General features: G+C 37.2%; 2 protein-coding genes across 5 annotated transcripts in view; both read left to right on the forward strand.

Annotated features, from left to right (window-relative positions):
- The first annotated feature begins 1,333 nt into the window (after positions 1-1,333).
- Positions 1,334-13,836, forward strand: LOC108629525 (sex peptide receptor). Of its 3 annotated transcripts, none has more exons than XM_026817247.1 (5): positions 1,334-4,707; positions 4,786-7,247; positions 8,021-8,267; positions 10,126-10,521; positions 12,885-13,836. In XM_026817247.1, exons 2-5 carry the CDS (start codon positions 6,927-6,929, stop codon positions 13,088-13,090), a joined length of 1,170 nt encoding a protein of 389 aa, XP_026673048.1. In that variant the 5' UTR covers positions 1,334-4,707; positions 4,786-6,926; the 3' UTR covers positions 13,091-13,836. The 3 variants fall into 3 exon arrangements, with proteins under 3 accessions (XP_026673048.1, XP_026673047.1, XP_017887759.1); XM_026817246.1 differs by having other exon boundaries at positions 1,334-4,442; positions 4,513-7,247; XM_018032270.2 differs by having other exon boundaries at positions 1,334-7,247.
- A 558-nt stretch (positions 13,837-14,394) lies between these two features.
- Positions 14,395-22,285, forward strand: part of LOC108629516 (uncharacterized) — a 16,798-nt gene continuing 8,907 nt past the window's right edge. The window contains exon 1 of one of the 2 annotated variants that reach the window (XM_018032259.2): positions 14,395-14,637. The gene's annotated coding sequence lies outside the window, so the exon portion shown is untranslated. Of the gene's footprint in view, positions 14,638-19,283; positions 19,625-22,285 lie in introns of those variants that run through there. The other variant, XM_018032258.2, reaches the window with a different exon arrangement.

A 22,285-nucleotide genomic window follows, 5' to 3' on the forward strand; every position in this document is an offset into this window, starting at 1 on the left:
CACTTCTTCTGTTCAACACTCGCCATTCAGATTAAAAATGATTTTATAATTTGGCTGTTTATAAAAATTAGGGAAAAGTTTATACGCGAATCGCTTCGCGAATTTCCTTTGCTCACTTCTTTTTACGAAAAATTGTTGTTCTCCTATGCTTGCGAATAAAGAAAAGTGTCGATTAGCTCTGATTTCTTAGCGTGACGGAATGTTACCGTATTTTTCATTATTCAAGTCGCCATTGTAGCAGCGTACTTATACGAATTACGATATGGAAATACCACACTTATTCTTGTAATAGGATTTGTATAAGAGCATTTGTATAATAACTTTTGCTATTTTCTCATTCATTAGTGGTCCCGCGTGGAACGCGACATAATTTAAGAACGGATGAGTTCATTTCAGAACAACCTTTTTGTTTGAAGGCAGAAGAAAAACGGAGGAAAATTACCTGCGTCTTTATAGAATGTACAGTTTGCACAAACGTGGCTCTGTTTCCTCTTTTACTGTTTACTCTTCTCTGTTTCCTGTCTCCTTCTTTATTTTTGGCACGTTAATGGACCTAGAATCGCACACAGCGAAGAACAGCAATTTCCCAAGCTCGAGAATTAATCGTTCAAACACGATAATACCAGGTGATTGTGATAAAACGAAAAAAAATAAAACGAAGCGTAATGCAGAGGGAAAAAGAGTAAAAGGAGATTACCAACATTAATTAGTTAATTAACGAGGAAAATAGAGGTAGATAATTTTTTAGATGATCGAAGAAAATAAATTACAGGGAAAAAAAATATTTATGCACGCGCGTGCGTACAGAATGAAATTAATATAGTTGTACGTACGCGTGTGCGAGGTGAATAAGTAAGGAAGGAAAGAAAGATGCGAAACGAGATTTTATTCACGAGACAAATGATTAATATATATATATATATACATAATTGATCTTAAGGACTGTATTAATCGTCACACAATTAGAGAAAAGAGAACGATAGAGAGGTATACAGTTATAATGATTAATTAACGAGAACGTTAGAGTAATTAAATCGTAATGATTAAAATCGTAATGATTAATAATTAAATTCGGTGCATTCGTATGCGCGTATACATTAACAGCAGCAACGTAAATGGTGTACTTGTATACATGAATAATAATAATAATAATACGAATATTATTATTACGATTATTATATATATATTATACATAAAAATATATATATATATTATATTGTATACACATTAGTGAATGTTCAATGTTGAAATAAAATGCATATACGTTGTTTACACTATCCGAGCCTTTTTTCTCCCTCACCAGGTTTTATTTCTGTTCACTTTTTAGTTTAATTCATTATCAAAAATCATTTATTCCCGGCGATAAAATGTCTAATCGAGATGAAAAAGTAATTTATTTTATGGAGATCTAAAATTTTATGGCCATGGAGGCAGATGATTAAATGTACCATAAAAATGAACCTCTCAATTTCATCAGGGAAATATTAATTGACACTAAAAACCGCGAGGAGTTTTCAAAGAACTACGGAAGTACGTCGTCGTAACTCAATCAATACATCAAGAGTTTCTCTGTCGCACCCTTTCATTTGGATATCTCCCAATCCCCAAGGAAGAAACACAATCTGTTATAATGGGCAATGTTTTATATTGGCAATATTTAATTTAAAAAAAAATATTGTGCGTGTCTCAGAATATTCTGTGTATATTTAATTTTGGTTATCAGGATTTCGGAGTTTGATTTGTATGGAGTATTATCTCTACATTTATGATGTTCGAAGCTGCGCAATATTTCAACCAAAAGGGAGTAGAAAGCAACCAGATATTCATTCATTTAAACTTTATTGAAATGTTTGTTTATGTTATTTATTCACACACGTGTAGCCACTCTGTTTATTAATGGCCCTCGAATGTATAATCAATTTTTACTAATTTATATTTTATTATTTCATATTGAAATTGCCAAGAAGAAATAAATCGCAGTTTAATAATAATCAATAATATGGTTTGGTCAACGCAGCGGATTTTCTCACGGTGTCCGACCGATATTTTAAATTGCTCGTTGCACTGTTAATTTTAGAGTTTATTTGCCAGACAACGAGAGGCAGAGAAAAGGAGAGAACGTGTTGAAAGCGAGAAACTCGTTAAGAGATTCGATTTAAACTTCACCGCTCGCCTTCCACTCGCGATTAATATATTCAATTGATACGTTTCTTTCAAAGGAGAAATGTCTCTTTTGAGACATTCTGGATGTATGCAGATCCACATTAAATTTCAACAAGTATCCAACTACGATTACGGGTATTGATATTCAATTATTTCAAATACGAGTCAACACGAGTTCAGGCAAAAATACAGAAAGTTCTTGGTGAAAAAACTTTGATTAAAACCAGAAAATAAATAATGAAACACCTGGCTCGAAGTTCGGGGATGTGATCTGTTTAATAAAATAAAATGTCGCACGGAATCTCGATGCAGCCGAGGCAACGCGTGTAACCAGCATTAAAAATTGAGTGAGGAATGCAATAGAAGAAGACAATTTATTCGCCGGCACGTTTGAAGAGTCAAGAGTGAAGCGTAGAAACAAGAGTGGCCTAGAGAGAAATATATGGATGTAATTTTGCGGATATCGATTTTCTACCTTTATGTCAAATAAATCGAGTGGCGTGTCATCGTCGGGACATTTTAATTCAGCGACCCCGGCGCTCGAGTTCCCAAGAAAGATGAACCGGCGAATCCGATCGATTCTATATAGATAATAAATTGAGACATCGAAACACGATTTTCGTTCTCCGACTGCCATCGTTTAACAGCTCGTATTTTCTCGACTTCGAATTCATTTTCTAGCCAGTTTCATTGATGGAAATATAGACGTAGTTCGTTGTAAATTTTCGGAGAATGCAAACAATCGACGTGGAACTAGAATTGTATACAACTCGATGTATTGCGCTGTTATTCAATCTAAAGGGAGCAGTTGAATGTAAAATGAAATGGGAAACTGTGTATGTACCTTTCTTCGATAATGGTAAATATATCTTTATGTGAAAACAAAGGGAACCATAATCGAGAAATATTTTATGGCCTCGCTTATGCTATCTCGTAACAGTTTTTGGTATTGGTTACAAGATACGTATATACGGTATCGCCGAAATAACGTGCGCGGAATGAAATATAGAAAAGTAAATTGGTTTCAATCGGAGGTGTAAGAAGAGAATTTTTACTCACCATACAAAATCCGATTAGAGGGAAGGATGCGAATGGAAAAGAAAAGTAATCCTTCACTTCGCGAGAAACAAGAAGAGGTACACAATCTGTTTTGTGAAAGATAATTGACGTGAGGAACGATCGGGGGTTTAATATAATGTGGCAGAGAAATAATGCCACGGGATAATACTCTTCGCGAAAGTAGAATTTTTAAAATCAAATAATTCCCTCCTCCCACGAGGAGATACATCATGTTCATAGGCAAGATCGATCATTCTTAATACGTTTGAAACCGTGAATGTAACAAACTGGAACGAACAAAATTGTCAATATCATGCAGTAAATGTATGAGGTCTCGAGGTAGATATTTTTTTTCTAAATATATAAAAAGGAGTGTTACGGAAGTGCACGGCTGGGAAAAAAGGCGAGAAACTTGGAAGATGTTTGTGTCAGGCGTTCGATGGCAAAAATGGTTTTAAGCTCTTTCGACCGACAATCGCTTTTGCGTAAAACTTTCCCAAGTATCGACATGTGTATATATATACATATTGTATATGTGTGTGTGTGTTATACTCCTTTCGAACCTCTCATCTACATATCAAATCGAGGGGCAAAGTTCTCCAAGCTTTATGAACTCGCTGCCTCCCTGAGATATACTCCTTCCTTTGATTGAAATTTACTTTGAAAGCGTACACAAAAACGTTCTCGGACGGACCGTGTACAATCTGCCTGCCTAGCTACTGTGCTTCAATACCAGAGAACTGAACAATGCAACTTCATTTGCCTTCTTTTTCGAGGTAATTACAGTCCGAAGAAGTTAGCCGGGAAAACAATCTATACAGAACTATACTGTGCACTTAGACAGCTCGATGACGACATTAAACTGATAATATAAGACGAAACTTCGCTACTTAGTAACAAACAGAATTGCATTACTTTAAAGCAGTAGTAGTTTAACCTTTTCCAGCGATCATTCGTTAATTAATACAATTTATTTCATTTCATTAGAACTTCAATTTTCTGTTCCTTTTCGCAACAACGATAGACGCGTCATATTAAACTGTCTCACCATTCTGTGCAAATTACAATTCGTGCAGGCCATTACGCGAGGAAGTAAGAACGGAAACGGGTGGCCAACCCGGTACAATTGTAGTTTAATCTACGTGGAACTGTTTAAACAAGAACAGAAATGTGCTCTTTCGGTGTGTAGAGACAATGACTCGTTAACTAAAAGTACATACGTAAGTACACACGTACGCGTCAAGAGCTGTGCTGAAAATTCAAAGCAAGCGATTTCGATCTCACTGACAGACCGCCCTCCGGGTCGATGGAAATAGACAACTGCAAATAACCGGGAATTCGGATCTATTAATTCAGACATAACGAGGGAGGAGCAGTGTAAGAACCTGTTTATGAAAAACGGACAAAGCGTCGTGCGGATATTAAAGTCGACTGCTGCGGGTATAAAATGTGAAAAACTGTTCAAACAGGATTTCATTGAAAAATGTTCGTATACGACAGCAAAAATGAAAAATGCATAGCATACTTTTTATTCTTCCCTATTGAACTTTCCCATCCTTACAGAAGATTGAGTGTCAGCCTAACAAAATAATTCCACCTTCGACGCTGCTGCGAGTCGTCTATTTCTCTCTAGGATACGCTTCCTATTTGGAAACTTCGGAAAAACTCTGTGCCGCGCAGAATAAACGAGAGTCCAGAGATATACATGCGATATTAGAAGAATACATCGGCTGGTACAGCATGTAAGTACACAGGATGGTCTATGTACGTCGTATAGCTACTTTCCAATATTTGTCGAATACGATCAGCGACATGTGTCCCAGCAGTCTCTTGTGTGCAATGGGATAGTCTTCTTTTAATAACAACCGGCTTTCTTTAATAAAAAGCAAACAATTGGTACATAAAAGGCGGATGTAAAAACGTTATAAAGTCCCAATACATAAACAATTTTAATTACGAATATAAAATTCTTGTCTAATTGTTTGATTATCGTTTGTAGCTTGAAAATGTTATAGCGTACAGAATCAGTTGCTCTTGGAAATTATAGCAATTTCGGTGCAAATGCTCTCTCAGTGTTCGAACGCGTAGGACAATTGCATGATTGATGGTTCAATTAATCGTGATGGGTAAACAAACGGATAATGCATAAGGCTAAAGGAAGAAATTATTAAGCACAATTCAAGTGGTACATGAAAGCAGTTGAACACGGGGGTGAGTTTGGTAAAGGGAAGGAAAGCGGGGAAAGGGATGAACTGCGTCTGCGTTTGGATTTCGGGGCGGCTGCAACAACCATAGCGTCGCGGCAACGGCATTAGCTTAGCCGACGTCGCACCGACCCGACGGCTTTTCGGTGCAACCACGTTGCTCGTTTCCTCGTGATTATTCGCTTGTTGCGTTTTCGCGGTGTGACCACCATCCCGATCCCCTTGAATTAAATAAAGAATAGAAGAATCACGTAAATCAATTTAAATACTTTTACATCACGCACTGTTTAAATCCAATATTTAAAAACGTGTGCTCCGTCGTGTTTCAATATTTCGGATTTTCTGGAATAGCGCAAAATACGAATTTAATTATCACATCGTATTCCTCTAAATTCTATTAGTTTACGCCATTTAAAAAGAAACATGTGTTTTATGAGACTTGAAAAGCTCAATTTCCATACTATTTGAATGTCAAGAAGTGCGCGTTTCAAATAAAAGAGAAGACTTCTTGAGAGTGTGCGAACAATTTAAATGGTAAATTGTGCGAGTAGCGAGAGCGATGCAAATGAAACGTAAAATCGGCGAGACACACGCTAAGACAAAATGTTTTTCGATTCTCACGGGGGAAATTGAAAGGAAACGTTTTCGGTGAAATCGTCGTGCCGGCAGAATCTCGGGTCTGCTTCTAGTAGATCGTTACGGATAAAGGACCATTGCTCGAGAACCCGTAAAAAGGATAAGGCGTCGCAGCGGTGCTTTAAAGGGACCCTTTTTAAAGGATCGGAAACGAAGTCGGGGGAACTTTGAAGATTCGCTCCCGGCTTGAGTAGGAGTCTAAAGAATCTTTGTATAATTCCTGGTACTTTTCGAGGAATCAACAGTGATTCGAGGAGAAATAAACGAAACTAAAAATACTTCATAATGCGAAGTTACCTGAAGGAGTGTGTTGAAGGAAAAATACTTTTTTCACTTAGCGACGGAGACGAGATTCTTTTTTAATTCACGTTACGGGATAAACTGACTGAGAACGACAATAAGGAAGTAATTAAATAATTCTTGCTTTATGAAATATATTTTAGATGAGACTCAGCTGTCATTACGAGCCAAGCTTCTGAGAATGTTCGAATTTATTTTATGAGGATAGCCACGTCCTCGGAATCTTTTTCAACATTTATAACGGATTTCGTCTTGTAATAGACGATCTACTTCTTTTAGAGGGACAGACATTCATAAATAGCTATCGTTCTGATTTTAAACGACCGTACGATCACTATTTCTATATCAAGAACAACGACAGTTTAGTTTGTACATAAAAAGAAGTGGATGAAATTATTATCCAACTATTAGGATATTCAGGCACCGGACATGCATATTTCATTGGCGTAACTGCGCCTGGAGAATACAGTTTGATAGACGAGATAACGACGAGAGGCATTAACGCAAACGAGGGAGGAAGTGGAGGCGAATGCATGATCGAAGTCGCGTGAATCCTAAATAATCATGGATCTGAACGCGTCGTCGAGTGACTTTTGCAATTTGTCGTGGTTTCACGAACGGTATACGCATCTGCACGGTTGGATCTCGCTATTCGTTTGCATATTCGGTTCGATCGCAAATATTTTGAACATCCTCGTCCTGACCCGACGGGAAATGCGATCACCGACAAATATAATTTTAACGGGATTGGCCGTGGCAGATTTGCTCGTAATGATCGATTACATTCCCTACGCGTTTCATCTCTACTTGTATCGGCGATCCAGGCGGGATACCTTCACTTACGGATGGACGATTTTCGTGCTGTTCCACTCGCACTTCGCTCAGGTAACATCTTTCAACGTTTCTATTAAAAGTTAGAAAAATGCGGAATCATATTTTAAAACGTAAAGAGAACGAATTGGCTGACACATTATTAAGAGACGTGGAAGCATTATTTTATATGTGAAGGATAATATGAGAATTCTTGGTGGATTAAGAATTGGTACCCGATAATGCTGAAGCGATTATTGTGCCAGTGACCTATAAGGTCTTTCATGGTAGGTATTTACGGTACCTCGCATTCTTACGAACCGTCATTTCATTGCATTGCTTGACGAGGATTGACCTACATGTTTGAAAACCAATCAATCCGACGCTGCTTCTTTAATTAAAGACCTAGCCACGCACTCAGCAAGACGCGGATTTACCTCTATTCAATTTCGTCTCTAATTCTATCTATCGCGAAGACGTAACGCGAAATGCTTATACAAGTTTCTCTGACAAAACGTGAATGCGGTTGTAATATTATAGAATCACAAGGAAAGTTTTCTGACTGTGTTAAGTTGAAGCAGAACGGTACACACAGAATTGTGGTTCGGTATTGTAAACTCGCTCTCCTCTAAACAGATGTTACAATCGTAAATATTCTTTTTTTGTATCCACAAATTTATCGTCGTGGAAACGAACCAGAGGTACACCCCTTCGTCGCCACATGTATAGTGTAAAAGAAAAATTAACGAAAATAGAACGACTGGTTTTCATTTTAACGATGCGACTTGTCGCACGGAAAAAAATTTACTCAGAATTCGACGCACGGAATTTCGATTGAATTTTCGCAGGTCTGTCACACCATTTCAATTTGTTTAACTTTGATACTGGCCGTGTGGAGGTACGTGGCGGTGGCGAGGCCGCAACAGAACAGAGAGTGGTGCAGTTATAGGAGAACTATTTTCGCGATTTCCATTGCGTACGTCTTCTGTCCTGTTCTCTGTATACCTCTGTATATCACAACAGAAGTGAGAAAACAAATAGAGGTTCTGGATTCCAACGGGATGAGCGTCAATATGCAAAATCGAAGTCTGATCGGTAAGTAACAGTCTGGTATACACAATTCTCCTCGCTTTTCTTAATATTTTTGTGTATAATTGTCAGATTAGATTTATAGGAGAATAATTTTTATTTTTGATGCAAGTTGTTAATACTTCATGTACTCTATATAGCAGATTGGTGAAAAATTGATTGGAATTTTTTATATCCTTACTATGTGTGCAAACAAATTTGCAACGTAGCGTAAATATTGAGAATGAATAAAAGTCGTCAGTTATTGTGTTGCATAGAAATGGACACAATCCTCTAACGAAATCTCTCGTGCCAGTCATCAGATACAAATTGATTTCCAAAGTTCTTTCTTTGGTTGACAGAGCCTTGCACGGTAAAACGTTATTGTGTCGGCAGATCTTATTTTCAACTGCCCTATCTCGCTCAGCCCACTTCTAACACGATTTACGAGCTCGGTAATAAAAGTCACGCGATGTGTTAACATCTGCCACTCTCGCATTGTTAATAATATTAAAAAATAAGCATACAGAATGTTCAACTCAAATTAAATTGCTATCTGCGTCGTTACGCTTCCGTTTCGCTGAGAGACACGTGTATGTAACTAAACAATAGCCTGTACTTAAAAAAACTTTCGTGAGGCTCTGTCCCAAAGGGATTTTAACCGTTGCACGGCAATATCGTTTAGTTATCGCTATAATAACTTGTTCCTCCTTTTTTTTTTTTTAGTTGACCCAATTCATTTGCTTATCTACCTTAATAAAGTGCTCTTAAGTAACTCGAAAATAAATATACCGTAAATTAAGACTTTCTCGTACCTGGCTTATCTCAATTCTTTGTTACGCAATGTATTTAGGTAAACATATCGCGCACCATCAGTTATTTGCTTAGCTTATTTTCATATTTCGCTGCCCTCAGCATTCAAATAGTAAGTGCAGTCTCGTAAAAAAAAAAATTAGATCAACTAGTTTCCTACCAATTAAAATCTGGCCTTGGAATTAGAAATTTTCGATTGCCAATTTCGTAACGTTTAGCAGTTAACTTTGTTATGAAAATTTCGTTCGTGACAGCTTGCTGTTCGGCTGCCCCGTGGGAGAGTATCGCACATCTAATTATAAATACCAGGTGTCCAGTATAAAATGACATTAGACTAGTTTCATGGCAAATAGTTTCTAAATAATTATCAGATATTTGCAATCGATAAAAGAGAACTGAGAAAGCACATTGAGGCATTAAAAATTGTATGTAAACGTTTTAAACGAATGTTGTTTGCACGTAAAAGTTAAGTTCAAAGGCAGTGACATTGATATTACGTATCACTGTAAAAGAAAAGAGCCATTCGTATTACGTTTGATCAACTTTACTACGAAATTCGGGTGAATTTAATTGAAAATCGAATCACAAATCCCATCCTCTTCCTGCTTTATTAACATATCGATGAATTAACGACACCGTACGGAAAAGTGAGGATCATGTTAAAATGACATTATACGAACGGAATATATTATTATAACATTAATATGTAATAATTAAATGATTTATTCTCTCACGTGCGTATTTTATTTTTTAAAAAACGCATCGCATTTGTGAGTCAATTAGACAAAAATTTACACATCCATATTCTTGCGATTTTCCGTCCGTAATTTCATATTAATTAAAAGCAATTTAAAACCAACGTGATATGAAATACACTTAGAATGATGAAAAAGTATTCGCTCACGGTATCAAACAATTTTAATTAATTAACACTCTAAATATATCTCCCGCCGTTTTCTATCTTGTCGCATTAAAGTCGCGTGTTCGTTACAGAATACTTTATTCTTTCTTTTATCCATTATTTCTCTATGGTTATCGCGTCGAAGTCTGTCAAGTGGGGAAATTTGTCTAGATTACTCAAACGCCACGAATACGACGCTCTACTTCGTCCGAATGACGGAAACGGCGGCGAACCATAACATTCTGACGGAACTAAATTTCTGGATCTACAGCGTCGTGATTAAACTGATTCCATGCGTCGTTCTTACGATCGTCAGTGTGAAACTTCTCCAAGTACTATTGGAGGCGAAACGGAGGAGACGGAAACTGACGAATATTCATGAGGAGAATTTCGATAGGAAAAAGGGCTGCCGGAGAATGGACAAGGAGAGACAGACCGACCGAACGACTATGATGTTGCTGGCGGTGTTGTTGCTTTTCCTGTTGACGGAACTACCGCAAGGGATACTGGGTCTTCTCAGCGTATTACTTGGTCAGGGATTCTTCCTGACTTGTTACATGATGTTAGGTCAGTATGGTAAAAGTTCGAACGTTCCCTCATACGATTACTCACTGGGTCGTATTAAGCTCAATTCCAAAGATCGTCTTATGTGTCGATATTATGCAAGGACGTCTTTTCAAAAGGCTGTAATATATGGCCTCCATGTGATGCTTCCTATTTAAGACGAAATTAGACGGCGAACGTCAACGAGAACCATTAACGGCACGTGTGTCGCATTAATTCAAAATACGTGATGCAACCGCAGATGCCATTAAAATACGTACTATTTATAGCGAATATTACGAAAAATAATCCTACATTTCGTATCTTATAATGATCGTTTAATTGGTATTAATGGCAAACAATTCTGTCTAATTTAAACTAGTAAATTAATTGCGAGAAGTCTTTGAACTCCGAGAAATCGTAAGACGCGCAAATACATCATGGTTAAAGTTGCAAATTGCAGTATGAATCATCATTGCTATGCTTAATGGCACGAAGAAATGCATCAATCAAATACGGAGAAGCGTATTGAACGCGTAGAACGAATGTTCTTGATGCACGCTTCATTTCCAAGTAAATCGCCTTTAAATATTCATGAAACGCGCAGCATATCTTTAACACGTCACTTATCGAACCTTCAATACTTTTTACTCTTCTCTTGTCACGAAAAGTGCTTAACCATCCTACGTTCCCTCAATGCTAAGTTGAAAATACAATAATTATAAATTCTTACGGATACATTCCCGTTCGATAGGTTTCATCAATTTTAAACAGGATTTTTATCCCATTCGTGATCCGTGCAAAAGTACGAACTTGTTATTCGGGAAACTGCTACACTTTTCACAATTTTTCCGGCTGTGTCACATGGCGTAGTTTCCGAATCGATAGATTAATATCCGGGCAATGGATATTTAACGGTGCGTATCCGTGATCCTTATATGTATATATATATATAAGGATCACGAAAGGTTCACGTCACAACGCAGTATAAAATACATCGGATCTGTAAGAGATGCCTGGCGTAAGACCATATTTAATACGCGGTTACAAGGCTGGTTCCTATACACGAACTACCCGCAAGAAATTGGTTCCTTCTAAGGAAAATACAGTAACCAATTTTCCTTGTAATAACTTTGCTTCACTTTTAATTATTCTCGAGATACCGATTCAGCTTTGAACTTGCAACGGTTTGCAACAAGCTTTTTAAAACTCTAGCCATTATCGAGATAATAAACACATTTCGCATTTACTATCATCGTTTCCTCTCTCTGTTGAACGATATAAAAATGTATGAGAATGTTTTCCCGTGGGAAACGGACTTTACACGAGATGGAACCAGATATCGGTTATTTTTACTACAAAAACTGCGTTCGCTATTGTATCAGAACTAAAAGGATACATAATACCCATTCAACAAATAATTCTCAGCGCACGTGGAGCCAGATTAAAAAGGCAGAAACTAGCGAGCGAATTGTAATTATTATTTCTTGCAATCGTGAAATTTCATAATCCGCTAATGAGTTCTATATCTCTGGCTGCGTTTCATATTCGTCTCTTAATTTGTATGGCGATATAGTAAAATTCAATTAAAAATCATTGGCTGCCATGAAGGAGATAAAGTATAACTGAATTTAATTCTTGTAGTAGAAGTACTTACTACTTAGCCTAACGCGCACAATTTTTCGATAACTGGGTTTGAACATGATGTCCTCGAGCCGGTGGTAAAACTTGAAAAGAGAGATGAATTTACGTGAAACGAGTGAAAAATGTATGCACAATAATATTTTCTATAGAACGTCTCATTCCTGAATAAATCAATTCTGTAGACTCGAGTATGTGTGCACTTTCGAGTACTTTCTACATAGCAAGCCACAAGGACCATTTTTATCTTCGTGCATTTAGTAGTTCCTCGAAAAATGAATTTACCAAAACTACGACTTATTTCACAAGCAGAACCAAGGACTTATTTTCAGAAATTGTAAGTGATAGAAAGCGCGAATAATTTCCTTACTTGATAAAGAAAAGGCTGAGTGAAAACATTTTTACTTCATTGCTCATCCTTTACTATCTGACTGTAATTGAATACCGATACGAGAACTTTAACGATATTTATCGGACGCGGGTGTAAGTGAGATTACACGCGAGTGTGTTCGATGAATTTCCAACGTCAACTTACATACTTAGAATTAAAGTCTCGCATTAAAAAATGTTACCTCATATTTTTTATTAGCTTTCTGTGTACGGATTCGTCTTTCTGTTATACAACCAGTTCGACGATATCTTGTGCATACTATAAGGCGAGAATTAATTATAAACTTAATTCGTTCAGATTAATCATTAGTATTTCTAAACGTGTGACGTACGTTAACATTATTGTACGTTTTCAGGTGATGTCATCGACATGTTGACTCTCGTTAACTCAGCCATAAACTTTTTTCTGTACTGCACGATGAGCAGGCAGTTCAGGAAGACGTTCAACGAACTTTTCTGCAAAAGTTGGAAAGTGCCAAAAAATAACGGGAAGCAAATTTTTTTAGAAAACAACGGAAACGTAGTCGTGAACCATACAGTGACGCAGGTGACGCAGGTATAGTTAAGAAGGAAACGGTGGACTTTTCACTTCCGTGATATTTTTGTCTAACAAACGCGGATTTATTATTATCGATCCTCAGATACGTAATTCTTCGTGACACACATGATTCATTTATTATCTGTCGAGAACATGAAGGTGTAAATAAATACTAACTCTGTATATTAGGTTCACTAATGATAATAGAATTTCGTGTTTGTAATAATTCTAAAAATCAAATCTTCTTTACAAAATTCATTAATATTTGCAAGTTTTACGAAGTTAGGAAATACCACTGCCAGGAAGATAACGATGTATATTGCTACATAAAACGCAGTAGCGTTTTATGAAAGACAATAGAGTACACGTGAACAATAAGAAAAAAATGATTTTGGCAATTCCCAAAGACTTTTACTGACTTCGACGAGTGAAACGAATTTTAAATATGATTGTGATCCAACTTGACTTAAACTATGTTTAATATATTGTGAATATCTAGAAAACTAAGTATACATTTCATTAATAATGTTCGATCTATCTCTCCATAATTCTGTGCAAAAATCTGTATATTGTTCGTAATCGTTGTTAATATTATGATAATAATCCGAGCGTATTCGCTAGTCAAATAGACATACAAATTATAATTAAATATTTTTACGGAAACATGTGTTATAATGGATAAGCCACGGTAATGTAGCAACGAATATAACGATATAAATATAAAATATATAATGACATAAGTATACATATGTAATATAAAATATATACCATGTTAAGAACTGAACTGGTTTCTATTTTCTCCCTATTACTCTGTAAGTTTTAAGTACGTGCACCGAGGAGAGATTACTATAAGGAGTTGCAGCCTCATGGGACTGTCCCATGGAAAAGTTAGTAATTGTTTACACTCTTTAGAATGTATTGCCACCGAAATAAAAAATAGAAAGCAAACCACTAGTCAGTGTTGAACTGTTACCAGATATAAGAAAGGTCTTATGTAATTTTCTTTGAACTGCACTGAAAAGAGGAATTGCCGACTGTGTTTTGAGCCCCATTGGGTCCCATTTGCTGTCCCAACGATTACATGTCCACTTTTTAATAGTATCTTCATGGTGGTTAGAGAAAAGAATAAAGGGCCATTTTAAGATTCGGTCTAGAAATTCAAAACTAAAGCTGCTTTCGTTATTGCATTATGCAGAAGTCCTGGAAGGCCACCTACATTTTTCACTTTCTTTTTATTGCATTCTTCAGGGTGAGTAGAGGTTTAATAATTCAAAAGTTAGCGCTGATTCGACTGTCTGTTCTTAAGCACCCTCTACTGTCAGATTCAAGTGCTAACGAAGCCAATGGCGGAAAACAGCTTGTTTGGGACGCTAAGAGGTATTCACCGACCTGGGAACGCTGAACGAAATCCGTTACCAATGTGAGAAGAAAGTGAAATTAAGCGGTGCTGGCTTCGAATCTGTTGTTCTAGTGGTGAAAGACGTTAGCAAACATCTTGTAAACGTCGATGCACACTGTGCAGCTGTAACCGCGAGTACGCATAGAAGACGCTTCGAGAACGAGTGTAAAAGGTACGTTCACCTTTATCCTTTTAAATCTTTATTTCTGTACTAATCTTTCCATTCCTCTATAAATCGTCCTTTTCTAAAACCGGCTTGCGTGAAGGAATGTTCCTCGTGAGTTGAAATTTCGCACAGCAAACGGAACAAAAATTGCATGCCTTTCTCTTACTTTTTTTGTTAATACATTTTTAACTTATAGGAGACAAACTGCTGTACCTATGCTTTCATGCTAATATACTCCTTGATTTTCTCACTATTTCAGCGATTGTTAATTTACTATTGTAAATGTTTAATCAATGATTGTAAGTTCAGCAATAAAGTATAGAAACAAATAAACAATTTCTATTGTTATTTGATATTCGTTGCATCAGTTTCAAACACTGGATCAATCTCACGAATTTCTCGATTGTCTGATACAACGAAATCCAAGAAATAATTTCAATAAAATGTCTTGACGAATTCTTATAATGTTTACTCATTCCCGTATAATACCTCATGTGTCTTGTGCACGGGAAATTCTGTAGATATTAGTATTTGATAGGCTTGAAACTAAGGGTAGTTTTAATGTTCTGGGTTAATGTGTTTTTAATTAAGCATATTTTCGTTTTGTATTCACGAAATGTGTACGGTGTCGTTTATACCCAGTCTTTGAAGAATTATGAGGCTGCAGATTTAAAATTTACAACTTTGAACCACTGCACGAAAGGGACTTTTAAAACTGCATCACGTGTTTTTATGCGTTCGGTGTTATAAAAATCACGAAATTTAAAAAGAGTTAAATGCAATTTAAAGATATAAATCAGACATTTATTAGCGTTCAGGAAGTCTAGATTGTAGTCTTAACCGAATGCAGTCGAGCGGTTATCGGTTTCACATAAATTACACGTATATTGCAAGGCTGTGGTTGGTTTCGCGCGGTCACGAGACGAATTCAGTGTGGTGGAAGCGTCTCGTTCGGTAGTTCGAACAATCGTCCCTCGACCTTAATCGAAAGGCGTGCCCTTGAACGTGTGCCGATTCGAGGAAAGGTCGATTCGGTAGAACTGGCCGTATATAATCTTCATAAAGAAGTTTGTTTGTTTGCGATAAGGCGGCCTGGCTCTACCACAAGGTAACACAGACACACGATAACAGGCTCTATGAGGCCCATATACGCGAACGAACTGAAATGAGAACATAGCGTGTCTCTCGATTTCTCCGTCGAAACGTTCCAGGAATCCTCTCTGAAATAGTCCTCGATCTACCGATGAACGACGGTCCCGCTCGTTTCTAGCAATCTTTATCATTCCGGCTTTATAGTCGTTGTCGTTGGTCGTCGTCGTGTACAGTTCCTCCTCTTCGGCTTTCTAATTTACTATAGCGCGCCGGAACGCGACATTATAAAATCATTTAGATTCCTGTGAAAGTATGCTTGATCGTTGCAAATTATCTGCTTCGGGGAAACGTGGGAATTATTTTTATTCGACGGATGCCGATTAGCTACCACTGCTTGCTTTATGATTTATTAAATTATGAACGTTTACTTGCGTTCACGATTAAAATTCTTCGTGGAAGGATAGAAATATTACAGAAGTTCATGCACAGCCAGTGCATACGTTTGTATTACCATGAAAACTGAATAATAGAGAAGTTATTCGAATGGAATTTTCTATAGCAATTTCAATGTTCGTGGAATACGTAGGAAGCAACTGTTCAGCCTAAAAAAAGAGCGATTTCTTAAAAACCCGGCAATTTACCATGAAATCTCCCCCACCGGGGGCTGCATAAATGCACAATGGGACGCATTGTGCTCCTAATAACGGAATCGGCCTCCACCCATTGTTCAGGAAACATAAAAGCTTTCTGGAAATGTGCGATCTACGAAGATACGTCCCGAACGTTGTACAGACTATTACTCTCTGCGATTTTTTATTACCGAAATAAATTCCGCTGCGATGAGAACGTAACACCGTTTATAACTAACTTTTACGTTCAATTTATTTTCTTTGAAACATTTAAAATAGTCAGGAAAATTTTACGAACATTTTTGCAATACTATTGAAATAAAATATTTTGTACCAGCGATCTTTTCAACAGATATCTCGATGTTTTCTATCACTTCAATTATAACAAACCTGTGTCCTGTATTATCTATTGACTAATCTCTGTTATTTATTATGTTAATAATTTGTAACGTACGAATAAAACTTAATCCGAATTTATATTCACAGCTGACGCTCGACGGTGACGTCGTAATGAAAGTAACTGTAAACTGGGAAACGCGATTTTCTAGTAGACGTAACAATTAATAATAGATGTAAAAGGTTCTCCTTGATCGAAGTGTGCGAACGGCCGTGTAAAAGAAACGTCATATTGTCTGCTGGCCGTGTATTTGAAAGCCGTGACTCACGACCAGGTGTTCCTTTTTTGGGTTCCGTGTATCGTCGGTAGGAACTAACGTATTTTCCCTATAGTTAAGGGTTTCGTGAAATTCATGCGACCTACGCGGAACGATTCGACCGGTTGTACCACACACGTACATATATGTACCTCTCGGTTATCTGTTTTAACATATGCACATACGGAAATCGTTACCTCGTAGCTCATGTTTAATTCATATCTAACAATCATCAGAGATAAAAGCAGCGCGTTTTTGTCTGTTGTAGGTAGAGGAACGATTTCATAATCGCGAGAATTCTGAACGAAGTGCGAAAGGTTATTAATCCTTCATCGTAAAATATATAACGGGTATAAATTATAATTTTCTTTTCGATCCGGTTACTTAACATCATTCCAGTTGTATATAATACCTATCGTAAAACCGAGTGCAGTGCGAATATCGCTCTTTTTATGCAGTCGTTTAAACCTGGATTACCTCGGTTGATAAACATACGATTTACGAAGTACCTCGAGAGAGATTTTTAAGAGTTGATTGTTTAAACATGTCAGACGTTCTTTTAATAAATGCACGTATATGGGCAGTAAAAAATCATTGCGATGATCAATGCGAAATTCCGAAAAATAGATTAACCCTTCAAATAAGATTTTACTGTTTCCAGTAAAAATGTTTAAAAAAAAACAAATGATTTCGAAGTAAGTAAATATTGTCGGATATCTAGAGCGAATCGGAAAGTTCGCAAAATATTTGAAAGGAAGAGTAACGAGGAGGGAGTGTAAGCGTATTTTGTTAAGAGAAACTGGTATTGTGCCATCGGCTGGATTCTTACGGATTTATTCTTGGAAATGAACAAGAATAACGTGTCTTAGGTACGAGCACCTCTCTCTGTCTCCTTTCTCCCTCTCCTTTTTTGTCTCTCTACCAGGATCCTTCGTCAATAGATGCAACTATCACCTTCCCTTCATTCTCCAATACATTCTCAAGCAGAAATATAAATGAGTACATAAATAGAAAAAAAATTGATATATAAAGAGAAGTCTATTTCTATGCTAGCGTTTTTGTCTGCATTGAAAATTGAAAGGAAGGAAATAGTCGGAAGGCGCAGCAGACCATGTCGCTTTCCAAGAAAGTCAATTAAAATTATCCACAGTTGTCGATCGCAGTACGTGCTCGAAAACATCTGGCGATTAATCATTGAATATAAATAAATAATGATCGACAGACGTTACTTTTTAAAGGTAATTAACGCGAGTACGAAGAATGATAAGTATACGTCTAATTGAGAATTATAAGTGCTCTAACGCATTCGAGTTGTTACATAAATGAAGTTTGGTAATAGGTGCGTGTAAGTTGGTCAGGAATGCTTTGATCGCATCGCGGAAAGATTTGTGGAAAGCTTTTCGAACAGCTTTTGTTATTCTAAAAGGAACACCGCCTGACCGTATAATAGTTCGTGAAACGTTTGCCAATGTCGAGAGTACGTACCGGCTGGGGAAGGGATTAGTTAGGTCTGGCAGCGGGAATCGATTGGCAGCCAAGATCTTTAAGTGTACGGCGTCAAATCGTCGGAATTCGTGACGTTTCGACGAGAGGGCCCACGGAAATACGAACTCGTAAGTGAGAACGATGACGCGATAGCGCAGGCGGATCGCACGTAAACCAGTTAAAAGGAATCCATTTTTCCGCGAGCCATGTGCTCTGTCCGACATAGAATAGCGATGGCTTCGATCGTCTTCCGTTAATTTATACACGTCTGTTATATTAAAGTTGAACAAACACCCTCAGTTTTATATGTAACTGTAAATCTAATCAAAAGTCTAAGTCATTTTTCACTGTAATTTTACTATTTTCTTAACAAAGTGTGACAATGTATTGAAACAAGTTATTCCTCAAATATCTGATTCCAGTCTTTATATCAAAGGGAGATACTACTATATTGACATATTCGGTTTCTTTTAAAATCCTTATCTACTACTGACTTGCAGTTTACGATAAGAATAAGAACGTTCATGTGGGTTAATTGCTCGGTCTATGTAGGTCAAGGAATAGCATGAGTATCTTGTATTGCTATCACTTACTATTTGAAATTTTATCTCGATCCCGAGTACTGGTTGTGCTCGGTATCAAAGCCATCACTGGAAATACGCGTTCTCTGTTCCCTCAACGAGTCTTCCACGATTTCCACCACCACGCGGCGGGGATCACGTGCACGCTCCCACCCGGGTTCTCTACAAAAGCAATTATAGATTCATTCAACGGCAGCAGCGGCAGTCCAGTGCTGCTCTGACTTTCGCGCTCTCGCGTCGATGATACTGCTTCGTCGTTGTTAGATGTGACACTTTGCCGATCCTTCGATACATAATAAACGCTGTGCGTTCGCAGAACTGTATCACGTTTTATGTCACAAGCCCCTATCGTATTTCCGGCAAGTCGAGGAATACCATAAATTTGAAAACCTTTCGATGTGACTCGAACAAGCAGTATTTTTAGTAGTGCTTGAAGCTATTTTCGAGACGTGAGGTGAAAGTGGAAGTGCCTCCACGGAGAGAAAGAGGAGAGGAGCGTTTCGCCGGAGATTTCTTCTTCCCGGTTGTCACGAAAAATTACGAGCACTTATCGGTAGGCATCGTCTCTTATAGTTCTTTAAAACTTTATTACCGCGTTTCCGAGAATTCAATGTGCTATACGTGCCTTTTTTACATCATCGTCAATACATTTTCATTGGTTACGAAGAATGAGCCCATAAATGTTCAATGCAAACTGCTGTCATCTTTATTCGATACCATGTTAATTGTCTCAAGGGTCATCGCTTGTGAAATATTGATCAAAGTCGAAAATATGCATGCTTCCTCGAATCGATTTTAAATTCAATTCCAGAAAAAATGCATTTTTATTACTCACTTAATAAGACAATGTATCATTTCGTTCCATTTTTAATAAGTGATGCAGCAGACTTTGAGCAATCGCACGTTTTCTTAATATTCTTTTCCCAGCAGAAACTGATTAAATGTAACATCTTACATTTTTTAACTCAGTATGACAGTATTTCATGAGATTCTAAGTAAAACTAAAGAATTTCAAATAACGCATGTCTTCAAAAACTTCAATTTACAACAACACAACAGATGCGTTATTGTATCAAAATAATTTGATTGTTAAGAAGAAATCATTAATTGTTCGGCCGATGTCGCTCTAAATACTTTTAATAACAAAAGGCAGACCCATTCACGGAAGCAGGTTCATTTCCCCGAAGGACTGTAAAATAAAATTCACGCTTATCTGTAAGAGATAAAATCCGTATTACCACTCATTCGAGGAACCTCTTCTCATTTATATTTGCTGGAAATCTTGCCGATAACAAGGCCGGCTATAGCGCCGTTCATAAATAGCGATCACCTAATGAGATGCAACATGTAGAAATACTGGTTATCTCCGTGTACAATATTAATTAAAACAGTTTGCACTTAATAAGTTTTCATTAGTTATAGTATCTTATCATTAATCAATTGCAAGATATTTATAGCACTCGTTCAAGACTGAATTCTAATATCTGAGTGACCGTTGGAAAGTATCGTAGATTATTTTTAGTTCTGCTTGGTAAAAATATTTGCTTGTCATTTTATAAAATGGTAATCGTCTCCATTTATTACACGTTTCAGATTGGTACAAAGAATTGTCTGTTTTCTTTATTTCGAGTTTAGAAATACGTAGAAAATAGCATTCAGTTTAGAAGATCGTAGTTTTTGCATAGAGCTGTATACTCGAGGGGCCGTAGAGGCATCGATGAAGTTGACCAGTAAAATTAGCATTCGCTGCGACGAACTGTATTTCGCCGGCGGTACAGGTCATCAGCCCAGTTCGCCGTTTTCCGAGAAGACGAATTTCTAGCCAGACCCCTCTTCGAAACCGGGGTAGACCGTCCCCCCAAACCCCTTCTCCCTGGATTTACGATGCTTTTGAACCACCTTATGACTTGGAACGCGCATCGTAAAACTCGTTCGAAGCCACTTTTTTTTTCTCCTCCCTCCGCCAAATTTATGCACTGCTCTATCCTTCGGTTATCCTTATACATATGCACATAATAATCGTTCATGCCGACATTGACTCATTAATTTTTATTGCTCCACTTATTAACAGATTCGTTTTTCTTTTCGAATGCTTTTATAAATATTAATTGCAAATCGTTATCCACCGTTCCTTCGTCGACTATCAATTTTGCATTGTCAAGTTCGTAAATAACGTTGGACAAATACATTATGAACTGACAAATATTTCTACGTTACGCGACACGGTATGTTTTTAAAGAAATATTCGATTTATCCTTGTCGAATCCTTGATGCATTCGTAAATTCAAAATCTCTGTGTTATATGAAAAATGCATTCTCTGAGATTTCTTCTAATTTTGTAGCCCTCCATCGGGTTCTCATTCTGTTTCCTCAAATAAAACTACGACGTCCAATTCTGCGAAGTCCTCTTTGCTCGAAGAAAGATTTTTCTCTCCTCCTCTCTCTCTCTCTCTCCTTCGACCGTTTCTACTCCCCTTTAGCATTCCAACGACAGGAGAGAACAGATGGTCGAGGAAGAATGAAGACGGGGGGCTACCGTGAATAATAAAAACTCAAAATTCATCAACTCAATTCGGCGAAAACAAAATCTCTAGGCATATCTCATCGATCTCAACCGACTCCCAAGTTCCAAAGGTCCCAAGCAGAAAATTATCACATTAGATGCAAATTGTATTACTGCATAATGACATTACAAAAAATAGAGTAATGAACAGGAGGGAAAAAACGTGGCAAGAACAATTTAAAACCGATCGTAACTAAAAAAAAAGAAAATTGTAGGAGGGATAAGTATTTCAATTGCAAGAAGTAGGTTTTTATATCAACGGAAATAACGTATTCGTGAAGCAAATAGAATCAAACTCCAATGGAGATCATAATCTATAGTAGTTATCTCGTATAGAACTTTTTATCGATTACGTAGTAGGGATTTTCATGCGATTGTACATTCCAATATCATCTCAATTTCGATATGTGTCATCCAATTGACGACTATTATTTCAAGGAAGACCCCGATAACGAAAGTAGCTTGCGTCACGGAACGAAGCAGTTTCTTATTTGATCGTTTCAATGTGCAATAACCACGTAAAACCTTCGATTGGCATAAGATAAGATCTACGACTACTTCATTTCCTCTGAAACGTCAAACGCTTTCCACGAATTCAGTGTCTATCCTTGGAACGTGTTACCGTAGCCAAAATTTCTTTCTATCAAGAAT

The sequence above is a fragment of the Ceratina calcarata genome, unplaced genomic scaffold, assembly GCF_001652005.2.
Source record: "Ceratina calcarata isolate Rehan_Ccalc_2016 unplaced genomic scaffold, ASM165200v1 scaffold569.2, whole genome shotgun sequence".
In the NCBI taxonomy this organism is placed as follows: domain Eukaryota; kingdom Metazoa; phylum Arthropoda; class Insecta; order Hymenoptera; family Apidae; genus Ceratina; species Ceratina calcarata.